The sequence below is a fragment of the Nuphar pumila genome, chromosome 13, assembly GCF_984573655.1.
Source record: "Nuphar pumila chromosome 13, dmNupPumi1.hap1.1, whole genome shotgun sequence".
NCBI lineage: Eukaryota > Viridiplantae > Streptophyta > Magnoliopsida > Nymphaeales > Nymphaeaceae > Nuphar > Nuphar pumila.
The window spans coordinates 94,179,743-94,207,460 of NC_143261.1; the positions used below are offsets into that span (position 1 = coordinate 94,179,743).

Below are 27,718 nucleotides of genomic sequence, written 5' to 3' on the forward strand. Positions count from 1 at the left end.
GTGGGTTAACACGTTCCGACACGTTACATTCACCGTTGAAACGAAACAAGAAACAGGTTAGTTTCCGTAATTCTCTTCAAAAGACGCGGGGCAACCGGCAACCACTTCAGCACAACCAAATAATTCATATTACCCTAATAAACGTGATTACACGAGGTCATTTTTAACATCAAGAAAGGTACTTTCGTCAAAATCTAAAACGAAGGGCGATTCCCCCGTCAAACTCCGTGCGGGAAGAGGACTCAGACTAAAACTTCGAGCAAGTTCGGAGGAATCTCTACCGTACACGTCATCTGAAAGATCGAAATCAGCGGACCTGGTCGTTCGATCGCTTTCTTCTTCCCGGGAACCCGACTGCTCCTTTTTAGCGCGCGGAGCTCGGCCGTCTCTGTTAAAAAGCCAGCGGCTGATCAAAGTCCCCCGGGGAGTCCACCCCCGAGTCGCCCCTTGGTTGTACCGGTCTCCATCCCGAGTTGACTGGTTCGAACGCCGTCTCCAACGAAGAAGCACCCGGCAGGAACCGATTCCTCTCGATCGCGTGCGAGACGAGGGATCCCCCACCCTTGAGCCTCGAAAGTCGCGTCTTGCTCCTCTCCCGTACGTTCTTCCGTCTCGCCTTCTTCGGATGCCTCTCTCTCTCTCTCTCTCTCTCTCTCTCTCTCTCTCTCTCTCTCTCTTTCTGGGGAATTCTTGCTCGAATATCGCGAACTATCGTTTTGAAGGTTTATCTTTTGGCGATTTTGAGGGGTTTGGGGTCTTCTTTCGTCTGAGATTGCTAGGGTTTTGGTTTTCTTTCTGTTTTCTAGGGTTTGATTTATGGATCGGGGGTATTTATGGTTGATTTTTTGTTCTTGCTTGTTGCAGTGACGGGATTAAGGTTTTCCTCGAGGGATTGCGAGGAATTGAAGCGACATTAGATTTTTTGGAGGTTGCGATCGGGAAGATTGTCGTTCGGAACGGTAGGGATTGGTGCTGTGGTGTAATGGTGGAGGAATTAGGGTTTCTGGGGTTGGTGGAGACGGCGGTTGTCGGTTTCCATTCGTCGAAGCGGTGAAGTGGAAGGCGCTCCTTGTCTGTTTTCTGTAACGAGGGCTCTGTAGAGGGCCGAGATCATATTTCCTATCTCGTTGTCTCTGTTTGGTTGTTGACATAGTTGAGTAGAGAGCAGAGTTTGTGTAACTTATCGAGTGTGAAGCAGGATTAGTTTTCTTTTTCTTTTTTTTCTTTTACAAAATCTCATCAGTGTGAGGGGTTTTGAGTTGATACTGCGTAAAGCTATGCGTTTGCATTCCTGTTGATTTTCGGTGTTTATTGAGTTAAAGGTACGATAGGATACAAATCGGTTCTTCTTTGATGGATTTTCCCTTCATCTTTTGGTTTATGACTATATATTTTTTAATTATCTTGGTTTTGCGTCTTCCATCATTCCTGTGAATTAGATTGCACAGTATGGCGCAGAGCAATTGGGAAGCGGATAAAATGTGGGTGCCCTTATGAAAAATTGATGTTTCAACTCGTCAATGATTTTCGATTCCTAATCTTAATATTTCTTTTTTTATATTTTAGGCTCGATGTATATATTTATGACTATCTTTTGAAACGGAATCTGCACACTTCTGCTAAAGCTTTCATGGCGGAAGGGAAGGTTGCTGCCGATCCCGTAGGTAATTTGTGCTCCAATCTTGTTCGATTTTGCTTTGCATTGGGAGATCTCTTTCTCTGGAACTGCATTGCTTGTTTTAATGATCTTAGTTGGAGAATATTCTGTTTTAGTTTCCATATTGCTGATTTATGGAATTTTAGTTGCCACTGCTGTAATGCTGATAATTATGCTTAAATGCCATTCTCTCTCTTGAGAAAAGCATTATGTTATCGTATATGTTTACTTTGGAGAAAGTGAATTCTTTCTCAAGCCGAATCTGTTGTTAATGCAATTCAATATAATTTAGAAACGTCAATTTGCATGGTGCTTATGTTGTTGCTTATCTTTTACTATGATCATCCCCACTGAAGCATTCAGTCTCAGACATTGCATTTGAATGGCTACGATGTGTAGGTTATTAATCATTACTTTCGGAATAGTGGATGATAGCCTTTCTTTTCTCTGTGTGGGGGGAGGGTGTTTGTTGCTATCGCTGTAGGGAGCGACTTGCAGTTGTAATTCTCTGTCTTTTGGTTTAAAATACAGCTATTGATGCCCCTGGGGGCTTTTTATTTGAATGGTGGTCCGTTTTCTGGGACATCTTTATTGCAAGGACAAATGAGAAGCATTCAGATGTTGCTGCTGCTTATATAGAGGTAGATATTTTGCTGGTTGGTTTCACTTCTGATACTGAGCTGTCAACTCTTTCATATCCATCACCTTCTCTTTTCCCATTTGGTGATCTGAATATGCAGGCACAGCAAATGAAAGCCCGGGAACATCAACAACAAATGCAGATGCAGCAGTTACAAATTATGCAACAACGGCATGCTCAAATGCAGCGGAGGGATGCCAGTCATCCTTCACTTGCTGGTTCAATAAATGGTATAGGTTCCGAGAGCATGTTGGGCCAGTCTACGGCCAGTGTCTTGGCTGCCAAGTTGTATGAAGAACGCATGAAACATCCGAATTCAATGGATCCAGAGTCATCTCCGCAGCTTCTTGATGCAAATAGGATGGCCCTTTTTAAATCGTCAGCTAATCAGGGGTACACAAAAGCTAGAATGTTATGCTAAATCTCTTGACTCTTGTCAGTTATAGTTGAGTCTTAGGCAAGCGTATCCGTAAGGATGTCATCTTTATGTCACTGGATTTGTTTAATTTATTCTATTTGTTTGTTTTTTTCCATGGCACAGCCAGTTGGTCCAAGGAACACCTGGCAATGTATCTGCTGCTTTGCAACAGATTCAAGCACGTACACAACAGAATGCTGTAACTATGTTCACCCTTTGCCTTGAAGTTTTCTGCTCAATTCAGTATTTTAACATTTTTTAAAGTCAAAGTTTAATGTTTACAAATTGATTAGTTGTTTTTTATTGCTTCTGTTGAAGGATATCAAGGGCGATGTTAGTTTGGCTGCAAGTCAAAGGCCTTTGCCAATGGATCCATCATCCATTTATTCATCTGGAATTCTGCAGACAAAATCTGGTCTTGGTAGCCCAGGTGAAATGATTAACTTATCTTTTAGAATTTCATGCAAAAAGCTCATGAAACACTTTGGCAAATTTCAACCTTTCAATAGTGGTTGCTAGTTTGCTTTGAGCACGTCCACTCTCTTCTTCCCAACTTAACTTTTGGCTCAGTGTTTTAAAACAACAACATTATTGTTAAGGCGTTGTGAGGAGCTAATATAATGGTATTAAGTCATTGTGTTCCTCTAAATATAGCAAATTTTGCTGCAAATGTGTTTGAAAGAAATTGTTTGGCGTGTAAGCTAACATCTAAGCAACCTTGATCTGCCTTTTCCTCAAAGGCTCATGCATCTCATGTGGGTCTTCTGTATTTTTTTTTTCCCTTTCCCCCCTCTCTTATGGATAGTGGTGTTGGATCATCATCTGCTGCATTGTGTGTCTACCATCTTTCAACGTGGTGTTGGATCACCATCTGCTGCATCACACATCTACCATCTTTCAAATGGTTGCTTATGTGGTGAAGTAAATACTTAGTAGACATTGTTCTGCATAGAGTTTTTTCTGTATATGATGGAATTGTAGGCTCTGAATTCTTATGTGGTGAAGGGTCTGACTGGGCTTCATCTGGTCAACCAAGGTGATCTTGGCACTTGTCTGGCATTCAGTTGTTAGGAACTAGGCAAATGCCTGAGCAAGCAACCTCAGTGACCTAAACGGGCAACTAGGTGACTGGGATACTTTTTAGCTATTTTTTTTGCTTCCACTGCATTATGGTTGTAGGTGATACCTAGACTCACTTATGAAGGTCAAGCGATCATGCAAGGCCCAACTCTAGGCTTGCCTAGTGCGTTTGACCAATGCCAGAGATCTTGTTCTTGGGTTTCTGCTTGGGAAGGGAAAAACTTGCCAATTTCTTTTTTTTGAAGTTTGTTGGAAAAATATCAGGAAGATCTTGGAATAGATGATATTTCAAAATCATAAGAAAAATGAGATAAAATGTGAAAAGTATTAATGTTGAAAATAGGAGATATTTTGACCGCCTCATCGTCTTACCAGTTTTGCAGCATCTGAATTTTTGGCAATAATATTGCAAGAAATTCAAAAGCTCACCCATGTTTTTTAGATGGCTTTTGGCAGGATAGTCCATCTTTGTGCTTGAGAGTGATGCATCATTTATATTTATCTTGTGGACCCTTAGCCATTAAGGTTTCATTTTTTGTCCAATTGATGTAATGGCCAGAAACATGAGTGCTTGTATTAGAGATTTTTTTTTTAAAAGTGGCGTTCAATAATCTTTGCTTGAATAATGTTGTCTTGAAAAGGGAAACATATTGATTCCCAATTGTTGTTGTAATGTCATTGTACAAGCTTTGCACATTTTGTCATGTTTTCTTTTTTCTTGATACACTTCTCTAATTGGCTGATGATTCACCATGGCATTGGTTTGATATTTGAGTATCTTGTGATTAAGGAAAGAAAGAAAAAAAAAGTCCTTCAACTTAAGTGTCAATCATTCTTCATGTTTGCTTCTGTGCTTCAGAATACTATGAAACAGAAATGAACTGAAACAAATGTTAACTGAATGTATGCTATGACCTGAAAAGAAGCGCAAATTGTGTATCATATCTTGCTAGTAGCCAGGGTGGGACTGGTTAAGCTGAGAATTTTCACGAGAATCTTCCAGTAAAAGAATCACACCAAGAATTTTGAAGAAAGTTTTATTTGAATTTGAGTTTTATATTCTGTATTCCTTTTATGGTTGGATCATGTTGAATTTCTTTCTTTCCTTTTCAGGACTAAATCAGGGTGCTAGTGGTCTCCCACTAAAGGGTTGGCCTTTAACTGTAAGTGGTGAATGCTTAGAAACTTCAATGTGAACCACATTTAAAGAGTTTTGGTAGTTATTAATATCTGTCTATTTTTTATCCATTTATCTTTTTCGATGGAATATTGGATTTTCAAACTTCTATGCAGGGGATTGATCAACTCCGGCCAAGCCTTGGTCAGCAAGTACAAAAGTCCTTCATGCAAACTCCAAACCAGTTTCAGCTTTTGACAGCCCAGCAACAACATCAGCTGTTAGCACAGGCTCAGGTCCAAGGAAACATAGGATCAACAGGTTCACCAAACTACGGCGATGTGGATCATCGAAGATTTAGAGTGTTGCAGCGAGTTGGGTTGAATGGAAAAGATGGGCAACCCACTGGAAATGATGGATCTATAGGCTCTCCTATCCAGTCTGGTTCACCAAAGGTCAGAGGTCCTTCACAGGAACAAGCAGAACTTCTTATGAAGGTTAGGTTTTCCAAGCATTTATTTGAGTCACTTTTCTTCTTTGATAATTGCTAGCGACTAGCTATGTGGTTCTGATGTCTTGCATGTTTTTGACATGAATTAAATGGGAGAAAATAATATTTTCATGGAGTACCGGCATTGGGCTAAGTTTGCTGAACAGGTGAAAAAATAAGAAAAAAAGTGAGAAATTTTGGGTCTTCTGTAATATGCTAGGAGACTTGTGGTAATCTTTTAAGTTGGAAAATCACTCTTTTGGTTTACTCCCAAGTCTGCACGGTGGTTATACAGTTTAATGGATGTGAATGCATTCTTGTGCACCATCATTAGCTATAACAACGAAAATGAAAACTTAATGGACTCTTGTAGAGTGTAAGTTAATTTTTTCATAGGCAAGAATTGAGAGAAACAGATAGCCATTTGCTATGATAAGACGGTAGTTTAATTTTTGTTTTTGCTATGATGCAGCTGACATAATAATACTGTAAAGTAAATAATTCAATTGCTAACCTAGAGAACCAAAATCACCTGAAAAAAGATGCTTCGTTAATAAATCAGACAGAAAGCATGTACAATTGGGGGAATTTACTGGATACTGTACCATTTTAGAAGGATACTGAAATACTGTCTTTGAGCTAATAAAAGCCAGAATTCAGTATGCTGTGAATATGATGCAATATTTTCTATCACTAGTATTGGACCTTATTTAGGTACTACTACTAATTAGTTTTAAATTTAGATGAAGATGGCCCAGATACATCAATCTTCAGCACACCAGCAGCAACCTGACCAGTTGCAGCAGCAGCAATTGCAGCAGGTTGGCCCTTTTCTGTGTTGATTATTGACTTGCTTGGTTTTCCTTCAAGCATGAATCTGTATTTACAAGCTGCAGTATGGTTGTGTATATAATTGATTTTCATGTTCTTTTCTATTAGTTGCAGAAGTTTGTTTCATCTTCTATGGAGCTTGTTTTTTATGATGTTAATAATGCAGTTATTTTCTTGTCTTTCTGTTCTGAAAACAGAACAGAAAAAGGAAGCAACCTTCATCTTCTGGCGCTGCAAACAGTACTGGTACTGGAAATACTGCTGGCCCTTCCCCAAATTCTGCACCATCAACTCCATCAACCCATACGCCTTGTGATGGATTGCCTATGGCTGCAAATATGCATGTCAATAGTATGTCTAAAAGTTTGATGATGTATGGTGCAGATAGACCAGGCGGACTTGCATCATCTTCAAATCAGCTGGTATGCCTTTCATTTGATAATTTATAACTGTGAGTGCTTTGTAACATGGACTCGCCTAAACAGCGGCTACACGTGTTGATGCCACACCCAGTACTGCGGGACATGGGTCCTACACTCGTGTTGATGCCACACACCCAGTACTGCAGGACATGGGTCCTGCCGCACTCTGAGACCAATTCTGCCCAGAAAATGGACTCAGGCGAAACTGGACTCAGACAGCATTAATCAAGTCCATTTTCATCTTTTTTTTTTAAGTTAAAAAATAAAACAATCCTTTTCTTTTTAAGTTAAAAAAAAAAATAATAAAAGAGGGTTTGTTGGGGGATTAGCTCTCCCTCACACCTGCGTCTCTCCTCTGCTGCAGCTCCCCACCCTCCAGGCCCTCTCTCTCTCTCTCTCTCTTTTGTCGAATTGCAAGTCCTGGCCATGGCGCAGGGCCTGGTGTTGCGCAAGACCTGGGTCATGACCCAGGTCTGGTTCAACTCTTCAGTCCTGGGTCCAGCTAATCAGACCCAGAATGTATTCAGCATGCACACATATATATATATATATATGTGTGTGTGTATATATATATATATATATATATATATATATATATATATATATATATATATATATATATATATATATATATATATATATATATATATATATATATATATATATATATATATATATATATGCACCCATGCTTTTTGAATTTTGAAATTGCCGTGTCACACCCACCCACACCTATGTGACATATAAAGGGAGTTTGTTTTTATTGTTTGTGCAATAATGCCATATTTGGTCTGTGCACCATTTATATATTCACATGGCAGGAAGGCATGGACCATTTTGGAGATGGTTCCTTAGAGGATAATGTAGAATCATTTTTATCTCAACATGATGATGGAGATCCAAGCTTATTTGGTACACTAAAGAGGAGTCCTACAGAATATAACACAGACTCTTCCAAAGGTAACATATGCAGTATCATGTTCTTTTAGTGAGTTCAAAACAAACTTACCTTCTCAGCTTTTGTTTCAGGTTTTACATTCCGTGAAGTTGGTTGTCTTCGTTCGAGTAATAACAAAGTTGTCTGCTGCCATTTTTCTTCTGATGGAAAGCTTCTGGCTAGTGCTGGGCATGAGAAGAAGGTGAATCATTGCTTATCAAATTTACCCTCTTGAACCTTTTGGAAAGGTTTAGTGTACTGTGTACCTGTATAGACAGGACACATGCTGAATTCTGTTTGTTGCTTGCAGGCTATCCTCTGGAACATGGACACCCTGAAAACAGAGAGTACTCCTGAAGAACACTCTCACTTGATTACAGATGTTCGGTTTAGACCCAATTCAACCCAACTGGCAACATCTTCCTTTGACAGAACTGTGCGATTATGGGATGCTGCTGATGTAATATTTCTTAAGATGTTTTCTTCCTTTCTGTGCAGTCTTTATCTTTCATTCTCTTGATCTTATTATTTCTCCTTTATTCTTTGATGCTGTTAACTTAATCAACTCTAGCTTAACACTTCATGTTCTTATAGTCATAAGTGGCATTTTTATTTTATTAGACAATTAGTCCACATACTTGTTTCTTTTTCTGTTTAAGATAACAAGAGATTTGTGCCTCAATTGTATTTTTTGTTATTTTCTTCTAAAAAATGTATTTTCTATTATAAATTTTACTTGTAGATTAAGTTGTATAATCTGCCTCCATATCATAAGTAAATAGACAGCAGCCGAATTGAATAGCCAAGCAATGTAATCATGTGAAAGATATATATATCATACTCTCTTAACCCATAACTGCACTTGTAACAATTGACATAGCATTTCAGAATGATAGATTGCAGTGAGAGAAGTGGCCTGTGCTCAAACACCATGAAGATGATCTTCCAAATTTGGGAAATATTGATGTTAATAGGACTTGACATTATCTTAGTATGGCGTGAATTGTTTGAATGTGAAAAAGGCAAGAAAAAAATCACGGATTTCAATAAGGGAAGATATTGGGCCTGATTTGGTTGGTCATCCAGTCACTGTGTCCAACCATGTCTTGTGCCTTGTCAGCCTGTATGACCCACAAAGTATAGATCCAGTATCTATCGTTGGAACTCTGTCCTAACCTGATACATGCTGAATATAAACGGGAAAAATAGTCTCCTGCACATTTGGGTTCAAACTGGTCTATCGGTAGGGTCCTAACAGATCTGGATTATTGTGGGTGGTATATCTGAATAAGGTCTAGGTCATGTCTAGTCTTTTTTATATTTGTTATGTATTTCATTCCTGAATTACAGGGTTTGTTATCACGATGCACTGATCTGATTGGAACTGAAATCTTTTCTCAGATGTGGATCTTGACTGTACATGTTCTGGACCACAATTGGCCATTGTCACCTTAGTTCCAGCATAACCATGTTTATTATTCTGTCGACTGTTGCAGTGTTGTGAAAAGTGTTGAGGCATAGCGAGGTGCTCCACCAAAAATTGAGGCGAGGCCTAAAGCGTAAGCCTCAATTTTTTTTTAAAACTTAAAAAATTTATAAAAAATATCTAAAAATACAAATAAATAAAGAAATGCTTTATTGATGAAGTAGCAACCAATAAGAAATAGAAAATCTCAAATCAGTACTGAAAAATATAAGATTAACATATAAAAGTAACTAAGAAACTGATTACATAACTGGAAAACTAATTATATAATTGAAAAATATAATATCCTATAAAGCAACAACCAATAAGCAATAGAAAATCTCAAATAAGTACTAAAAACTATGAGATTAACATATAAAAAGAAAAATAGACTAATTAAAAATAAAAGTAAAATAAACTAATTAATTCAAAGTAAACTAATTATATAATTGAAAAATATAATGTCCTATAAAGCAACAACCAATAAGCAATAGAAAATCTCATACAAGTACTAAAAAATATGAGATTAACATATAAAAAGTACTAAAAAATATGAGATTAACATATAAAAAGCAAAATAAACTAATTAAACATTAATTAAAAGCTTACTAATTAAAAATAAACTAATTAATTCAAAGTAACTAAGAAACTGATTACATAACTGAAAAACTAATTACATAATTGAAAAATATAATGTCTTCTTCAAATTGCTTGAAAGTTTTTGTAATGATGCAAAATCATGCATTTTGTTGTTAGCATAGGTGATGTCGTGGTTCCTGCAATATCACTATTTTGCAAATGTATGTCCTGACAATAGCTTGCCATTTGGATTACTTGTCTCATTCAGAAAGTATCAAGTCTCTTTTGTTTACCAGTCATGTGAAATTCCTTTGGTTTTTACACTGCTTTTAGGTCAAAAATAGATTGATAGAGCATGCATTACACATGCGTCTGACATGCCATTTGCTAAATTTTATCCAAGTTTTTTTTTCAGTTACATAACCAATGCTTGAATTTTCTACCATGGACAAAATTTTATCTTATTCTGTATTCTGGTGTATTCTATTGTAGCCAAGCTATTGTATGAATGCATATACTGGGCATGGATCTGCTGTGATGTCACTAGATTTTCATCCAAAGAAAACAGATATTCTGTGCTCTTGTGATGGCAATGGTGAAATTCGCTTGTGGAGCACTAATCAGATTTCATGCACACGTGTTTCCAAGGCTAGTGTTTTCTTTGTTTTTCCTCCCATGCCCAATATTTGTGATCTCTTTTGATCATTTGTTTGGTCTTTTTTTTTTTCCAATGAAGTTTGATTTTTCATTGCTTATGCAACTTAGCAGGGTGGAACTGCACAAGTGAGATTTCAACCTAGAGTTGGGCAGTTTCTAGCTGCTGCTGCAGAGAATGTCGTATCCATCTTTGATTTTGAGTCTGATAGGCGGATACATGCACTACAGGTATGCAAGCCGAGTAGTAGAATATCAATATTCTGCCAGTGTAGAAGAATGTCCATAAAACACCTCAATAATTTTCTAATGCAGAGGAGCATCTTTTATGCTATTTGGCCTGAAATTTTTCTGGTTTACATTAAGGATTGTTCCATAGAGTTTGCAGAGCTGATGTATGCTCCAATATGTCAAATCTTCTTTTTCTCAGTATGGTGATAAAACGTATGGAACCACGAACTGTTGTGACAATCTTTCAGTAGATTTAAAGTTATTTGTCTACTAGGGGAATGCAAAAATTAAGGTTGAGAACAAAGACACTTTTAGATATGGAGAAAGATGATAATGTTTCCTAGGTCAATGGCAAGTAGCATCTGTATTGTTGTGGCATTTAATTTTTTTTTCATCTAGACTATTACATAAAAGCAAGTTCTATTGCTTAATATTTACTTTGAATAGGAGAATAAAAGTAGAAAGGAAGACTTATTCTCTCTACTTTTGGTTGGTGAACATTCTTGTAAAAAATGATACTTATTTTCAGCATGTGGGACTGCATCTACTAGCAACTTCTATGGATGGATGTGATTGTTTGCCATTGTCGTTCAATGAAGAATTCTTACTATATTTGTATCTTGTTTTCGTCATTGGATGATGAATTGTTTGCATGTCTAACATTATCCATCTGCCTAGTCGAAAGAAAGCTGAAAATCTGTCCAACATTGATAATTTCTGGAGGAATCTAGGAAATATTTTTGGTATAATGTCATATTTCAAATAATGAAGGTGTTTTCAGTCAGGTGGTTCCTTTCATTTTATGATGCGCTGTTTTGGTGCCTAATTTATCATCTATGTAGTGCTTGTGTTGATGCTTGTCTTGTCTTGTTATTGGTGGGGGCGGTTTGCAGGGTCATACTAAAGAGGTGCATTCTATTTGTTGGGATGCAAATGGGGACTATCTTGCTTCTGTAAGTGAGGATTCTGTGAGGGTGTGGTCATTGGCCTCTGGTGGTGAATGCATACATGAACTCAGCTCCAATGGGAACAAATTCCATTCATGCGTTTTCCATCCGGCATATCCAACACTCCTAGTAATTGGTGGATACCAGGTAATGTTTTTGTGACCTCTGAATTTTTTTTCTTTTTTCGTTAATCAATTCAATATTTCACTGAGGCCCCAGTTGGCTCTGCCTTATTTGTCTGAGGTATTTGCCCTTCTACCCGGTTGCTAAGCCGCCTTCTATGAGTTTCTAGAGTTTGTCAACTAAATCTCACGAAATCATACAACAGATTTGATTTTGCTTGTTGAGAATTTGCACTAAGGTTGTAATGAGGCTTTTAGAGATCTATACCTGTTCTAACACTTCATGGTTATGGTTCAATATCTTAGAAAAATGGTTGCATTTCATTATTCTGTTGCAATAATTTTTAAAGAACTGAATATGCCCAGTTGCTCTCTTGAAGTCACCTGTTTGTGTTGCTCTGCATTCCATGTTTTCGGGTTTTCATTGCTATTTTGTTGGTTAATCACAGTCACCCTGACCTTGGTTTGCAGTCGTTGGAGCTCTGGAACATGGTGGATAACAAGACCATGACAGTGGCAGCCCATGAGGGTCTGATAGCGGCATTGGCGCGATCACCTGCTACCAGCATGGTTGCATCTGCCAGCCACGATAAGTGTGTGAAAATCTGGAAATAGGTGCGTGCAACTCTGGATTGGTTTGTCATTCTTGCATAGGGGGAGTATTTGAAAATGGCCTTCTCTCCATCCGTGTTGGCTTTAAATGCAATAAATCCGTTCCTTGTCTACCCTCTGCGCTTTGAACTCAAATAATGAAGAATGCGTGTTATGTGTGTACTTGGGTATCGCTCGTTCAAAATGAGAGAGAGAGTTTTGGAAATGGGTGGATATGAAACCTTTTGATTGACTGATTCATCTTCCCCTAGAAACCGGGGAAAAAAAATTAATGAAAATATCTTGAACTGCCAACCTAACTTAAACCTCATAAGAGGCTCTCCAATCAGGTGGCTGCCCATATGCCCGTAATAATAGCTACCCTTCTCTAGCGGCTAGCTTCATTTTGCAATTACGCTAAGCTCATCGTTGGTTTTTTGGCACTTGTAAAGTGCTGTATTAGATGAGATGTGGTCTGGGTCTTCAGATTTTCTTTCTTTGTCGTGTATTTGATGAATTGTGGCTAGTCTTTTAAGAGGTCTACTTTTCTAGACCATGAACAACTCCCGACCGAGGTGGTTGCTTATACAAGGATCGCTGAGTCCAACTTTGCTACCTTTTCCTCACGTTTGTACGATTCAGCGCAATAGAATGGATAATGTTAACCTAACAAATCATAACTTCTAAGTTGGTGTTTTTGTTTTTTCATGAAACCTTCGAGAATGTTGCTATGTGAGAATTTATTAGGGGCAATGAATATATGAACGTATATGCTTGGATGAGAAAGGTTTAAAATGGTTGACAAATCTTTTTTAACAGGATTTGACGAACAAATAAGATGCTTAATGAGTGGGAGAAGAGTACTTTGGTGCTTCTATATAAGAATAAGGGTGATATACAAGATTGTACAAACTATCGTGGTATAAAACTCACGAGTCATATTATGAAACTTTGAGAGAGAGTTATTGAATATAGGTTTACGAAGGTTGTTATGATATCATAGAATCAATTTGGTTTTATGCCTGGAAGATCAACTATGGAAGCTATACATTTTCTTAGACAACTTATTGAGAGAAATAGAGAGAAACAAAGATTTGCATATGGTTTTTATTGATTTGGAGAAGGCATACGATAGAGTACCTAATGATGTTCTTTGGTGGATAATGATGAATATAGATGTTTCTCTCAAGTACATTAGTATAATTAAAGATATGTACGGAGGAGTAGTAACCAATGTCCACACTTGTGAAGGGGTGACAACCAATTTTTCTATAACGGTTGGGTTACATCAAAGATCTGCATTAAGCTCTTTTCTATTTGCTATAGTGATGGATGAACTTACAAGATCAATTCAAGAAAATGTGTTGTGGTGTATGTTGTTTGCTGATGATATTGTTTTGATTGATGAATCTAGAGCTGGGGTTAATGTTAAGTTAGAAGTATGGAGATAGATATTGGAATTTAGAGGTTTTAAGTTGAGTAAGAGTAAGGCAGAATATATGGAATGTCGGTTTAGTAAGCAACAAAGTAGTGAGGTTTGGTGAGCAAGAAATATCGGTGGATGAATGTTTCAAATATTTGGGATCTATCATTCAAAAGTATGGAGAAATTGATGGAGATGTAAATCATAGGATAAAGGTTGGGTGGATGAAATGGAAAAGTGCAACTGGAGTGTTGTGCGATCGTAGAATGTCATTCTGGTTGAAGAAAAAGTTTTATAGGAGAGCAATTATGCTCGCTTTACTATATGGTACAGAATGTTGGGCTGCTAAGAGACATTATATTCAAAAAATGAGTGTAGCTGAGATGCGTATGCTTAGATGGATGTGTGAAAATACAATAAAAGATAAGATTCGAAACGAGGAGATACGTAAGAAGGTAGGCGTTACATCCATTGAATATAAGACGAGAGAATCGTTTACGGTGGTTTGGACATATCCGGCGAAGGCCTAATGATGCTCCAGTTAAAAGGATGGAGAAATGAGAAAATGTATTAGTTAAAAGAGGTCAGGGTAGGCCTAAGAAGACTTGGATGGAGATGGTAGAAAATGATATGAATGCTTTGAACCTCACCGAGGACATGGCATTGGATAGAAATGATTGGAGGAGAAGGATTCACGTGGAAGACCTAGAATGATTTTCTTTTTTGGTTCATATCGCCGACCCCAATTGTTTTGGGATGAAGGCGTAGTTGTTGTTGTTGTTGTATATTCATCGGGCAGCCACTGAAGTTGGTGGAGCTCTGGTTCTGATGAAAGTTCATGTCTTGGGTGTGCAAAGATTCTAGTCATTGACCCATCAAACACATTCCAGGCAAAGGTCAATGATAACTCTCATTGTGCATTATTACCTGATTTACATTGGGCTGTATTTTTCTTTTGAAAGGACAGTGAACTTTAATTCAGAATTTTGTGATAAGCATTAGATTGGGCTGCATTTGGAAGCGTGAATTATTTAGCACTAGTGCTCCTGCATCATGGAGTGCTAGATTTTGACCTAGTTAAATTTTAAAGTTGTGTTTGAGCGTACCGCACCACACACCTTGTGTGTTTGGGCCTATGGGACTCGAGGATCAACCCGTCTGTTTGCTAGCCTTCCACTTTAACCGTGCTTGGGGTGTGTGGTGTGTGTGCTTGTATGCTTGTGAAGCTCCATTGTTCACGTTCTGCTGACTGGCCCTTTGTGATCATATCATGGCTAAGCTCGTAGAGTCCATTCCTGAATCAGCATTAGGTGTACAGAGCTGGGGGCAAGTTTACCATAAGCTCGTCTCATTTCACAACTCTGGTTGACACTTATTGAGCGGCTGCACCTGGGTTAGATGAAGCACACTCCTTGACTTGTTTTTTTGTTTTTTCCCGAGTGTCCGAGGGTGTCCTGTCCCGTGGTGTTCTGTGGGAAAGGGTGAAACACGGTCCGTGGGATGCCCTCCTGCGCTGGCTGTGAGTTCCGCTTTTGTGTGGCAAGCAGGAGCGTGTGGACCCCACGTGGTGGGTGTCCCGCGGACAGCCCTGTCTGCGGGATAGTTTCGAGCCCCCCTTTGCTAGACCTCTAGGAAGTTCTACAGTGGGCAAGGTGGAGGGGTAGATTAACCCAAGGCTGTGTTTTATAGAAAAGAAAAGAACATTTTATGACCTGAAGTTTTACCGGTTCAGTAAGTTTTTGCTAACACGCATAGATGTGACTTTTGACGGCAACCATGTGGGTGAAATAAATTTGAAATATTAAATTTTTGAGGGAAAAAATATAAAATATTATCAAAACGCAGTTCTCCAAGAATGTGCTGCAAGACACACACACACACATATATATATATATATATATATATATATATATATATATATATATATATATATATATATATATATATATATTTTCTTTTTTTTTTCAATTTGTCAAACCAAGGGGTTCCGTTGTTATACCTCTCTCTCTCTCTCTCTCTCTCTCTCTCTCTCTCTCTCTCTTGAGCTACGCGTAGGAAAACCCCCATCCCCAACCATCCATTGGCAAGCATCGGGTTGGTATGAGATCTCCCTTGCCCTATAGGTGTGCACCCACTTTGGACCTTGTGGCAGTTGCCCAACTATTCTTCAAATTAAGGTGGAACAATCTCAGACCAATGTTATGGAAACTACATCTTCATGGCCGGATGAACTGGAGCAATCAATTTAGGGGTGCACAACGAGTTGAGTAGCTTGAACTTGGTTAATGTTTGGATTGCGCTGGTTTATTTAGTAAACAAGCCAAGCTTGAGCCTTTGTTTGCAGCTGGCTAGTTGAATGAGCCGGGCTTGAGCTTGGACTTAGTCATTAAAGCTTGATAATGCTTATTTGTACTTAAAATTTTCTTCAAAATGTGTACATTCATATGTTTAGGTAACAGTCTTTTTGTTGAACAAAAGATAGAAAAATCAAGTCCTAACGTAACTGTAGGACGTTCTCCACCTTTCCAAGAGGTGGAGGGTTTGAATCCTTCAAATTGGATTCCCATGTCCAACTTGCTGAGAGATCCAAACTCCCAACCTCATGCCACAAAAGTAAGCACGTGTAGCAGAAGTGCCATTTTTACATCTTCGACACTGCACGGGTGTTGGCCAGATCTATGCCAAGTGACATGCCATTTTGGGTCCAGTGTCTAAGTGACACAACCTGATATGTGCCATGTGACACAATATATCATTTACAAATATTATTATATTATTTTAAAAAGTTATATTATTTAATAATAATTTTTACAATAATAATATATATATTAACATATTTAAAATATATTTTTAAATCAATTAAATAATTAAAACATCCACATCCTTGTGTCCTATTTAGAAAAAAAAAATGCAAATTTGTGTCCCGTGCTGGTATTGGATACTGTGGTTGGGTTGAGTACTTTAGAACACAGAAAATTGCTAATGCGTAAAGCGATTTTCTTTGTAAAACACAAATACACAGCTATTTTGTATGTAAAACACAAAAGACAGAAAATTATGGGACCGGTCACTGGATCTGCTCCGGTGAAGTAGGGCCAGATGTGTAGTCAATTTCAACTAATCAACTAACCATGAATGCAGGATCCTAAGCCACCAAACGGTTGGAGTGGCCACTTCTCCCTAGCTATGTAACCGGTCTGGTGGGACACGTCATCCACCATTAATTGCCTGACATTTGTCACTCTCTGGGCCCCTTTAACACCCTTATATCAAACCCAGGAAGCCCCCCAACATGGTGTAGTTTCTCTTCAATAGCATAGAAGCAAAGACACAAAGAGAGAGAGAGAGAGAGAGAGAGAGAGAGAGAGAGAGAGAGAGAGAGAGAGAGAGATGGCCGGTTTGTCATTGGGATGCCTGGTTCCAAAAGTGCACCACATTTGTTCCTCTTCTTCAAGCGGTTGCTCCATGAATTCAAGGGTCTATCTTAGTACTGGGTCCAGGCCAATGCAGGCAAATGCCGCGCGCGAAGTGAGGGACAGTGCGTCGAACCTATACAACAAGGCAGGTGAAGCCATGAGGCAGGGGAGCAAGGAGGTCAAGAAAACGTCTGAAGATGTAAAGGATAAGGCTTCCTCTGCCATTGATCAGGTTAAGGCTATAGCCATGTTAATGCATGCTATGAGTTTACCTGCGAATTCGATCAAATCTTGGATAGTTGTTAGATGCATCTACGTATGCATATAATTAACTGGGATAAGTTGGGACAATGCATTATGTAAGAACTTATCCCAGTTGTCTGGATAAGCAGGTGAGTTCAAATCCGTAGGGTCATGTTGGTAGTAGAATAAATGAGAGAATTGCTACTTCCTGCCCCAAGGGGGGTGGTGTAATGGGGATGGGCCTTGGCTCTTTTATTATATATGCTGATATTTTTACAAAATTATTTTGAGAAAACATATATATTAATTTATCACTTTTTTTCCTGATGGAGAAAAATATTTTCAGTGCGTGTGTGTGTCTGTGTGTGCGCATAGGCTTATGCATGCATGCATATGTGTGTGCTTGTGCGCATGCAGGTGCATTCACGCCAGTGTTCCAAAAATTAGGGCACAGGGCTTGCAGGTTGAAATGTCAAATAGATTATCGAATTATATTCAAGAATAAAATGGATAAGGTGATAGAGAAATGTGGGGTCACAAGTCCCCTCGAAAAACAAAAGAAAAAAGATCTTTTTCACCCTAGGAACGCATGCATGCCCTCATTGGGTTGCTCTATCACATAACCGATCACATAGCCAGAGCACCTGATTGCTGCTCAACGTTCCATCAATGGCTCGTTTTGTATTTTCGAAACATTGTTTTGTGCAATGTATAAACCCCGATGTTAACCAAGGACTGATCATAGGGGTCATATTACATTATTATTATCATCCACACATTCTTTGCATGTTTGACAACTTAATAAGTGGTGTGTTGAAATACACAAAAAAATACGTTAATAGGAAAAAACACTATGGTTCTATTCTTTTTTTAATTTTCTCTAATTCTCTGAAAACGTTTCAGAAAAGAAAAAGCTAGTATGCATACTCTTCTGTGTTCAAATTTTCTTTTCAAATATGTCACAAACGTTATTATAATATGAAACTATAATATATTTGTTTTTTTAAAACAACATTACAAGCTTGAAATATTTATATATTCTACCCTAACGAGTATATATACCCAAGTGCCCTCGTTGTGCTCCCCATACAGTTGGATTATTGAAATTGGGATTCTTTAATTTCAAATCTTCTTTGAGATTTGATGGATGTAAACAGCCTCTCAACTACCCCAAAGGGGTTGGTTTAGTGGGGTGGGGCCTTGGCTGTTAGACCGCCAGTCAAGATTTGATTCTCATGGGTGTTGCCCCTCTGCATAAGCCAATGTGTAGCATAGGCCCCAGGGGCATGGATCCTAGCCTCAGGCTTTTACACTGCCAGCACGACGACCAGGTCTTCGTGCTGGGTGCGGTTTCTTCAGGTTATAAATTCAAAAAAAAAAAAAAACAGCTTCTCAATGACATCAAGCCATGAAGTATCAAATTTACATTTACTACTCATCGAGCCACAAATAGCACAAACCCAGGTCGGGTAGGTTGACCTGTAGGACCTGATCAGGTTTCCCCTGTGGGGTTTGGGTATCATACAGCTCAGATCCAGACCAGTTCTTTTGATCATGACGCACCAGATCAATAATCGGGTTTGTCTTTTAGAACCAGCTGGATCCAGACTCAGTTTCAGGAGTGAGATCCAGATGACTTATGGCATGTTTTCACTTTTCCCAAGTAAAATTAAACCTAATCCTGACTTAGCTCTTAACATGGGATCCCTACCAAAACCGGACCCAGCTTTTAGATACGATTTGGATATTCACCTGCTTCTCCAAGAGCTAGATTTGGCCACGGGACAAGTCATGGTCTGCCCTGCCCAGATCCCATTCCACCCTTACCCTGTGTCGTTTTAGGTGTATTGGATGCTCCCAAAAGACCCAAGGACACACACATCAAGATTGGATATGGCTTGTGGCCCACACCAGATTCGACCTTCATGCAGAGAATCCCAAATTAGCCTTATCCATGGTTTTCTAGGATCAGGCAAGGGGTTGGGTAGCCCAGCCCAGCCCAATCTTGTGTGTGTGTGTGTCCGGACCGGCCCAATTAGGTACATGGTCCTAATAGGCAGGCTGTGAGCTGGGTGTCCAGCAATGGGCTGGCCTGAACCGGGCGTCGCCTTGCTGGCCTATTGCTCAGCTCTAGTGTGTTCTGACCAGGAAACCCTAGATCTAATATCCTTGGATCCCAAACGCTGAGGATCTCCAGGTCCATGAATCTCCAAGGGCCCTCAAGTGCACCCATAGTCACCATGAACTCTTCTAAGTCTAGCTTGACTCAGCCAGCATAGATCAAGTACCACCATAATGGCTGACCAGACCAGCTGAACTCCAACTCAGACTGCCCTTGTGTCCTATGTGACTCCTGAATCTTACTACTATGTTTCAAAGACAGGCCTACAATTTTTTTTTTTTTTTTGCAAACTGGGGTTAGGCAGACCCCTACCAGTTATACAACTATATATACCATTGGGTTTTGAACCTGCACCGTCCCAAGACAAGGTGACGTGCACTAGCTGCTCCTACCAGACAAGCGGAGCCCCCGTTGGTAGGCCTGCACTTTGTGAATTACTTGGAGTTGAAGCTTATCCCTATGGCTACACCTATCTCCATTAGTCCATTTTACTCTCTTAATTTGGATGCGCAGTCTAATTTGCCAAGCTGGTTAATTGCATCATCAATTCTTCAAGGTGCTACTAATAATTAACAGAAGAAATTGTAAGCAGGTGGGCCAAAATACAAAAGAAGTAACCAGCAAGGTTGGTGAAAAAGCTCAAGAATTGGCAGAGAAAACAAAGCAGACGGTTCAAGGTGCATGGGAAACAACAAAGGAAACAACCCAAAAGATCAAGGACACTGTTGTAGGCAAGGCTGAGGAAGCTAAGGAGACAATCATGCAAGAAGCAGAGAATTTGAAGCGTGCCATGAGCTCCAAGAACTAAGGTCTCTTAGGTCATCATCATCATCATGATCATCATCCACCAATTTTCCTTTATGTCATTGTTTTTGATACTTTGCTTTCACTTTTTTGTTCCCTATGTGAGAGACTATATGTGTCTCTTGCTTCTTCATAAATGACGAACGTGTTCCTATTTTAAAGGAACCACTATGAGTTGAATAAGTTTGTTATGATCATTTTAAATTTGTTAGTAGTACTGGGTTTTTGTTGGATTCAACACCATAAAATTCCTCTGCTGGTCACCTATAGCCATTCTCTTTTGTTTGTCTGAAAGATGAAACTAGCTATATATTAGGGTGGTTTAAATCGTTTGATCTAGCCATACCATTGTTAAAATTGGTGCTTGTTTTAGACATTCTTAGAGCTACAAACATGCTAATGGGCTGTCAAGCAGGGATGCAATCATGCAACAGTCTAGATTGTGGAGCATGGAGGCCATAATTACACAATCACATGTCAGGCTTTTTCTTAGCAAAACTTTTCTTTTCCTGTGGGAAAGCTGAGGGAAAGTGCCCCCCTACTAATTTATTAGTAAACTATACACACAGAACACACTATACAAAAATACCACACTATGTCATCCCCCATCTTCACACCCCTCTTGAATCTTATGATGCAAGTTGTTTTGATCAAATCTGAACTTATAGATAGATTCAGCATTGTCGATTGAATAAGAATCAACCCTTGAATTTTAATTTTTTGATTAAAAATATGATTTTTTAAATCACAAAATGTTGTGTTTTATCAACAGTTGATTTTTGAATCACTAAAAAACCTGCACACAAGTTGGGTTTCAACGATTCAAATGTCGATCTTCGCTAAATGAATGATGCAGATCACATTTATGGAGTCTGATTTGATCAAAACAACTTGCATCGATAAAATCCCAAGGATAGGTATGAAGATAGGGATGACATAAGGGACGAGAAATCGATTTCCCCTCAACAAACCCCCGGGGATCAGGGTAGGGTGGGCGGTTCACCATACCAGATAATCTGCTCTCCCACATCCACTCTATAGTCCAACAAGGAGTAGCAAAACTCTTTTAAAACACGTAAAATGAATCTTCATCTTTTTCAAAAAATTGGCAAAAAAATTAAACACGTTCTTTTGATAGAAATGTTTAGAACACAAACATTTATATTTAAAAAAAGTACTCGGAAAAAGTCATTTATGGATTGAATTGGATTGGATCAGAATGACATGTCAAATCTGAATCTCATAGTTCCTATACCCTAGCTTGATTTTCAAGGAAAAAGATCATATATATGACTTTTTTTAACCTGTTTTATAAGATTAAAACCGAATTAAAGCCCTATGTGTTGTTTGCTGTTTTTTTTTTCAACTTAGTTTTTTTGCCTTTTTTTTAATGAAAAAACTTTCAAATAACATGTTCTTTTTTTTGAAAGAAAATCATTCATTAAAGGATGGGCAGAATTAGCATATTACAACGAATACTAGTGATGAGATATCATAGACTTAGGGAAGATAATAAGATATCTCATGCATTAAGACATCCGTAATCTTCTTTCAAATAACATATTCAGTATTTAACAATTTTTTCCCGTATTGATAACAATGTTACCGAGCAGGAACGTTCCTGCTCATCTTTGTTTTTGTAATAAATGTAGTTTCATTGACAGTTTTTTCTTCTTACTGTTTTCAGGGATCGATCATTTTTGTCTCCCCGAAGTGTAAATTAGTAAGTTTACTTTAGAAGTGAGTATGACAAAAATACTCGAACCCTGTCGGCCTATGCAGAGATAGCAGATCGAGACCTCACGCTGCGTGAGTACTTGACAAAATACTCGAACCCCACAAAAAACACAGAAAAAATTGCTGCATGCGCGTGACACGGTCCGTTCATTCTGCGAAATTTTCTACTTCATTCAGTGATGTTTTTCACCAAGTACTTATTAAATACTCGCTACGAGTACCAGATCTGCTCTGGTGTCCCTCTGATGCTCTTCATATGCAGTGAATGACATCCAACAAACGTGGACCGTCTATCTGACATGCATCAGATGTTTTACCCCTCCCAAGAATTTAAAACTCCCATAGTCATGATGCCCTTGCCTGCTCCCAACATAGGTAAAAAAATTTCCATAAAGAAAAGTGAAATATCTTCTAACCCCCACCCAAGAAATATCTTATGTCCCCCTCCCAAGAAAAATGAAATATCTACTGCCTCCGCCTCCCTGCTTTGGAAAGGATTTATGGGGAGTAATAAAAAGTAGTATGAAGCAGGAAGCAGAAGGTGATTATGCAAGTGCATAAAAAATAAAAAGAAAACGCATGTAAAGTCGTTTTATACGTGAGTGGAAATAAATAAAAAAAATGACCTGAACATAAATATAATACAATATAAAACCAACATGCAAGCTCATTATAAATTTTAATATGAAAAATGTAGGAAGGGAAAAGTGAGCGCAAAGTATCAAGAAGTGAAAGAGAAACTTTAAGGAAGCGAAAGAGAGTTGTTTTGAGAAACAAAGAGGAAGTCAGCTTCCCAGTAAAGGCAATCGAGTTTCCCATGTTTTGGAAGCTGGATTCCCAAAGCTTCTCTTCCTTTTGGTGAAGCGAGAAGTTTTATGCTTCCTAAGTGAGCTTCCAAGGAAGGGAGTTTCCCATGTAGCAAGAAGCTCCTAATAACTATGATTTTATGTCAAATGATAAACCATAGTTGCCCCTAGCCAGAGAATAGACCTTGTGGACTGGGCTTTTTTATATGAAGCAAAAACAACCCTGAAAAGAAATTATAGGGTCCATCAAAGACTTAAGTATTGCATCCATGGTGGTAGGACCCCTGATGTGATGAAGAATCATTAGGGCACGTAGATATAAGACCATGGTCATCAACTCTGAATATGATGAAGTTGAACCTTGTTAATTACAGCACAACCGATCGATCATGCAGCCAAATTGGACAGATCCCCACAACAGGAACTACATGCACTGGTCACGGTTTAGGTCCATGTCACAAAGGCATGCGATGTTGGCAGCTAGGGCTGGGAAATGAGATGAGCCACTCATGGCATGGGCTGTGTTGGGCTCTTAAAGAGCTGGTTCGAACTCTTGACATAGGCTCTCAAGCAAAACATGAACAACCAGTGCTCGGCTTAGTTTGGCTCGTATAGGCTTTGTTAATTAATAATATACCTATTTTACGTAAGTTTTATATCATGGAGTGTAGATGATAGAAATTTGGCTTGCAAGCAATAAGTTTTTAAGTTTAAATCTTATTGCTTACACTTTGAAACAATTATTTATTTTGTAAATGAGCCCATTCAAGCTTGGCTCAGTAGGTTAAAAGTTCAAATTCTATTATTTTTAACTCTGTTTTTTTTTTGCAAACAAACTAGTTTGAGTTCGGCTTGGCTCAAGACAGAAACAAGCTGAACTTGAACACCCTCTGTTTGGTTCATTCAGCACGTTTAACAGACCTATTGGTGGTGTATCCCTAGTGACACAACCAGACATGAAAAGATATGTTGACATAGACACTGAAATGCATGCTCATTATTTTAATACTTTCAATATTTTTTAAATAAAAAATGCATTTATAACCTTAAAATATCAATTTTTTATTGAGTTTCATGTTCCCATGTCCTATATTCCAAAATCTTTTCCAGCTTGCGAGTCGAACCTGTGTCACGCGTCCTCATATCCATGTGTCATTGTGACATAAGTCTAGCACTCATACTCCAGAAACTTACAAAGTTTGGGGCAACTTTGTTTTGATACATAATATGACAAGATGGTATAGAAATTTTAAAAAATAAAAGAAAATATATTTTACACATAAAAAGTTAGAATTTGCATTAAATTCACAATATATTGCATGTAGGTAATATGTAGCCAGAACAACTGTAAACTAAGTGTGCTGTGAAAACATGAAAATTAACAGTAAAAAAGAAACCCTATTTCTCCTGTAAGAGTATTGGTATGATTTTAAAAAAAGTAAATGCTTGCTCCATAAAATAGTTGAATTTGGATCTTAAAATAGTTGAATTTGGATCTTTAGCTTAAGCAGTATCTAATTAACTCCAAATCAAGCGCCTCTTCCTTTATTTTCCTCATTGGTTCTGGATATGATTAAGCAATTTTTACTCCATGTAAGATAGTTACCTAGTTGAGAACGGTTAAGTCCATATCTAAGTAATGGTAAATGTTGGAACAACTGCCCTCAATCTTAGATATGAGGATTTGATTTGCCATAGTACCCACGTTGGATTCTTGGTCTTGCACAAAGTGGATCTCGGACTTGAAGGATCGATATTAAGGGAACGACAAAGGGGATCGAGATAGATTCGTAAACGACCTACTTTAAAGGGGGTTTTAACTCACGCTTGTATATCTTGATGAGTAATCCCTCCTCCTATTTATAGAAGAGGGTTGCTGGGAGTTTACCTCCCTCTGGGTAGCCGTTTACCCCAGCGATCTGTTACGCTGTTTCACCTGGAGCTTATCTAGAATAAGGAGATCATTCTGGATAAAGCCCTGATCCAAGGCAGTTTCATCCATTAACGAATGAATGTTCTCCATGAAACATGGTCACAATTATAAACATTTCCCACTTGGCCATGTGAAACAAAAACTAGATGCATGATTTGGCCTTTCACTATTGGGGTGTTTCTTTGCATCAATATCCTGGAATGAGTTATATATTTGAGTTTCTCATCCAGACATATGGCTATATTAAACATATCTTAATCCCATACAGGATATATGTTTTGAAAACATTTCTTCTGATATACTCTTTATTAAAGGATTTGAAATCATATCAGATATGGGTAAGTAGTTGCCTTTGATTTTATTTCTTTCAATCATATCACGAATGTAATGGTATTTTATCATTATATGTTTACTTTTTAAATTATCAGCTCCACTCTTAATAAGAGAGATGGCAGCCTGATTATCACAATAAATCTAGACTGGCCCATTGGTTATTTTCTGCTTCACATTATTAATGGAATGACTTATCCAAATGAGAGATGTGGCAGCTGCATTGCATGCAATATATTCAGCTTTGTGAATATGCTGAGCTACAGAACCGTATTTTTTATAAGACCAGAAAACTACTTCTCCTCCCAGAAGGAAAACATATCCAGAGGTGGATTTACTATCATATCTGCTGCCTGCAAAGTCAACATTAGAATATCCAGTTAATAATAAAGAATCACCTTGAAAACAAAATTTCAAGTTTATAGTCCCTTTTAGATATTAAAATATGCTTTTTACTGCTTGCCAGTGTGGTCAATCAGGATTACTGTGGTAGCGACTAACGAGGCCAACAACAAAGTTGATATTCGGCCTGATGCAAAGCATAGCATACATCATGCTTCCAACAACTTGAGCATAATGGACATTTAGTCTTTCTTGTCCATCACTTGGACTATCATTTTTACTCAACTTGACACTTTTTACTACAGATGTTCTAACTGGCATACAATCACTCATTTTAAATTTCTTGAGTATATGATTTAAATACCTTTATTGACTCAAGCTTAAAACTTTGGAGCTTCTATCTCGAGTGATTTTAATTCCAAGAACATAGGATGTTTATCCCATGTCTTTCATTTCAATTTATGAATTTAACCATGACTTAGTGTTGGTTTTGACAATCATATCATTATCGTTTTCAGTCAGAAGAATGTCATCCACATATAGTAAGATAATTGCAAATTTACTCCCACTCTTCTAGACATAAACACAGTGGTCAAACTTATTTGCCATAAGCCCTAATGACGTAATAGCCTTATGAAACTTTAAGTACCACTGATGTGGTAATTGCTTGAGTTTGTAAAAGGATTTTTTTAACATATATACTTTATCTTCTTTGTCTTTTATTATATATCCTTCAGGTTGCTTCATAAAAATGGTTTTAACATACATTTGATGTAGATCTAGGTCATAGTCAGCTACTATCACAAGAATTATCCTTATCGAGGCAAATTTTGCAACCGACGAATATGTGTCAACATAATCTAATCATTCTTTCTGAGAAAAACCCTTAACAACTAATCTTGCTTTAAATTTGTCAATGCTACCATCATATTTGAATTTCTTCTTTAATATCCATTTACAACCAATGACTTTTCTTTTCTTAGGTAAATCAACCAATTTTTAGACCTGGTTTTTCTCAATGAACTCAATTTCCTTGTCCATGGCTTTTACTCAGTCTGTTGACTCACGTGAGTTTATTGCCTCACCATATGACATGTTATCTTTCATGTCATCCATGTCTAAAGCATAATACAGTTTCTTCGATAGATAGATATAATAGTTATCTAAGTAAGACAGAGGAACTCTAGACCTTTTGTAAGCAACCTGAGACTGTTGAGAAAAAGAAGAATGAGTGATTTCAGAAGGTTCGCTGTTACTTATAGATTCTTGTATGTCATCATAATCATACTGTAGATCAAGATGATTGTCTTCATTTATTTATGAAATAACTTCTTCCATGTTTTGATCTTTTAAGAAGATAACATCTTTACTTTCAATTAAACTCTTATCTAGGTGATAGAATTTATAGCCTTTAGATCCTTTGGGATATCTGATAAAAATACACCTTATAGATCTGGTATTGAGTTTATCCCTTGAACGCTCTATAACTTTTATATGAGTTACAGAATCCCATCAACGAAGGTGAGTTAGACTAGGTTTTCTTTCTATCCATAACTAATAAGGGGTTGAGACAATATCTTTGCATGAAACTCTATTTAGGACATATGTTGTATGTAAAGCTTCTCTCTAAAATACTTTGGGTAATGAAGCGTTAGATAACATACATCTAACCATATCAAGAAGAGTCCTATTAAATCTTTCAGCCACACTATTTTGTTGAGGTGTGACCGGAGTAATAGTTTGCAGTCTGATCCCATCGACTTTGCAATATTTAGCAAATTCATTTAAGGTATATTTTTCTCTTCGATCAGACCGTAAAAATCTAATCTTCCTACTAAGTTGATTTTTTACTTCTTTACAACATTCTTTAAATTTATCTAATGCTTCAGATTTATAAGTTATAAGAACATAACTATATTTAGAAAAATTGTCAATAAATGATATAAAATACTGCATTCCTTTATGAGTTGGAGTCCTAAAGAGACCACATATGTCTGTGTGTATGATTTATAATAATTTGGATGCTCTAAAGACATTTTGTGAGAATGGTTTCTTTGCCATTTTTCCATAAATACAAGGTTCACATTTATAATATAACGATTCATGAAAGCCAAATATTAATTATAATTTAGGAAGTTTTTTTATCTTTTTTAAGTTAATGTGACCATGTCTTTGGTGCCATACATTTACACCCATATTAAAGACAATATCAATATAAGCAGAAGTCAGAGTAATTTTATTCATGTCTGAGTCATAAATTTTGAACAATCCCTAGTTCTGATCAAAGACCCCATCAAACAGGACTCGATCATGTTTTCCTATAGTAACCTTCTCTGGTAAAAAATAAACTTTAAAACCCTTGGCAACCATGGCCGAGATAG

At 37.8% G+C, this 27,718-nt stretch overlaps 1 protein-coding gene and 1 long non-coding RNA gene across 5 annotated transcripts; both read left to right on the plus strand.

Moving 5' to 3' along the window:
- Positions 1-367: 367 nt before the first annotated feature.
- On the plus strand, positions 368-12,364 carry LUH (LEUNIG-like protein). 4 transcript variants are annotated; one of them, XM_089986022.1, is made up of 19 exons: positions 368-597; positions 865-1,322; positions 1,440-1,481; positions 1,567-1,664; positions 2,189-2,298; positions 2,398-2,690; positions 2,839-2,914; positions 3,034-3,145; positions 4,909-4,958; positions 5,089-5,409; positions 6,146-6,223; positions 6,431-6,655; positions 7,477-7,615; positions 7,685-7,794; positions 7,903-8,052; positions 10,129-10,284; positions 10,405-10,521; positions 11,415-11,615; positions 12,062-12,364. In XM_089986022.1, exons 3-19 carry the CDS (start codon positions 1,450-1,452, stop codon positions 12,203-12,205), a joined length of 2,412 nt encoding a protein of 803 aa, XP_089842148.1. In that variant the 5' UTR covers positions 368-597; positions 865-1,322; positions 1,440-1,449; the 3' UTR covers positions 12,206-12,364. The 4 variants fall into 4 exon arrangements, with proteins under 4 accessions (XP_089842148.1, XP_089842149.1, XP_089842150.1 ...); XM_089986024.1 differs by having other exon boundaries at positions 533-722; XM_089986025.1 differs by having other exon boundaries at positions 533-722; positions 6,152-6,223.
- Positions 12,365-17,286: 4,922 nt separating this feature from the next.
- Positions 17,287-20,096, plus strand: LOC149819263 (uncharacterized). The gene is made up of 2 exons (XR_016427441.1): positions 17,287-17,412; positions 19,978-20,096. It is a non-coding gene; the product is annotated as an uncharacterized LOC149819263 (long non-coding RNA).
- Positions 20,097-27,718: the final 7,622 nt, after the last annotated feature.

Bases quoted from the DNA above. Each gene is read 5' to 3' on its own strand.
- LUH (XM_089986022.1), top strand. From the start codon at position 1,450: ATGGCGCAGAGCAATTGGGAAGCGGATAAAAT. The intron at 1,482-1,566 runs GTGGGTGCCCTT...TTTATATTTTAG, and splicing joins AATTGGGAAGCGGATAAAAT to GCTCGATGTATATATTTATG. The intron at 10,285-10,404 runs GCTAGTGTTTTC...GCAACTTAGCAG, and splicing joins CATGCACACGTGTTTCCAAG to GGTGGAACTGCACAAGTGAG.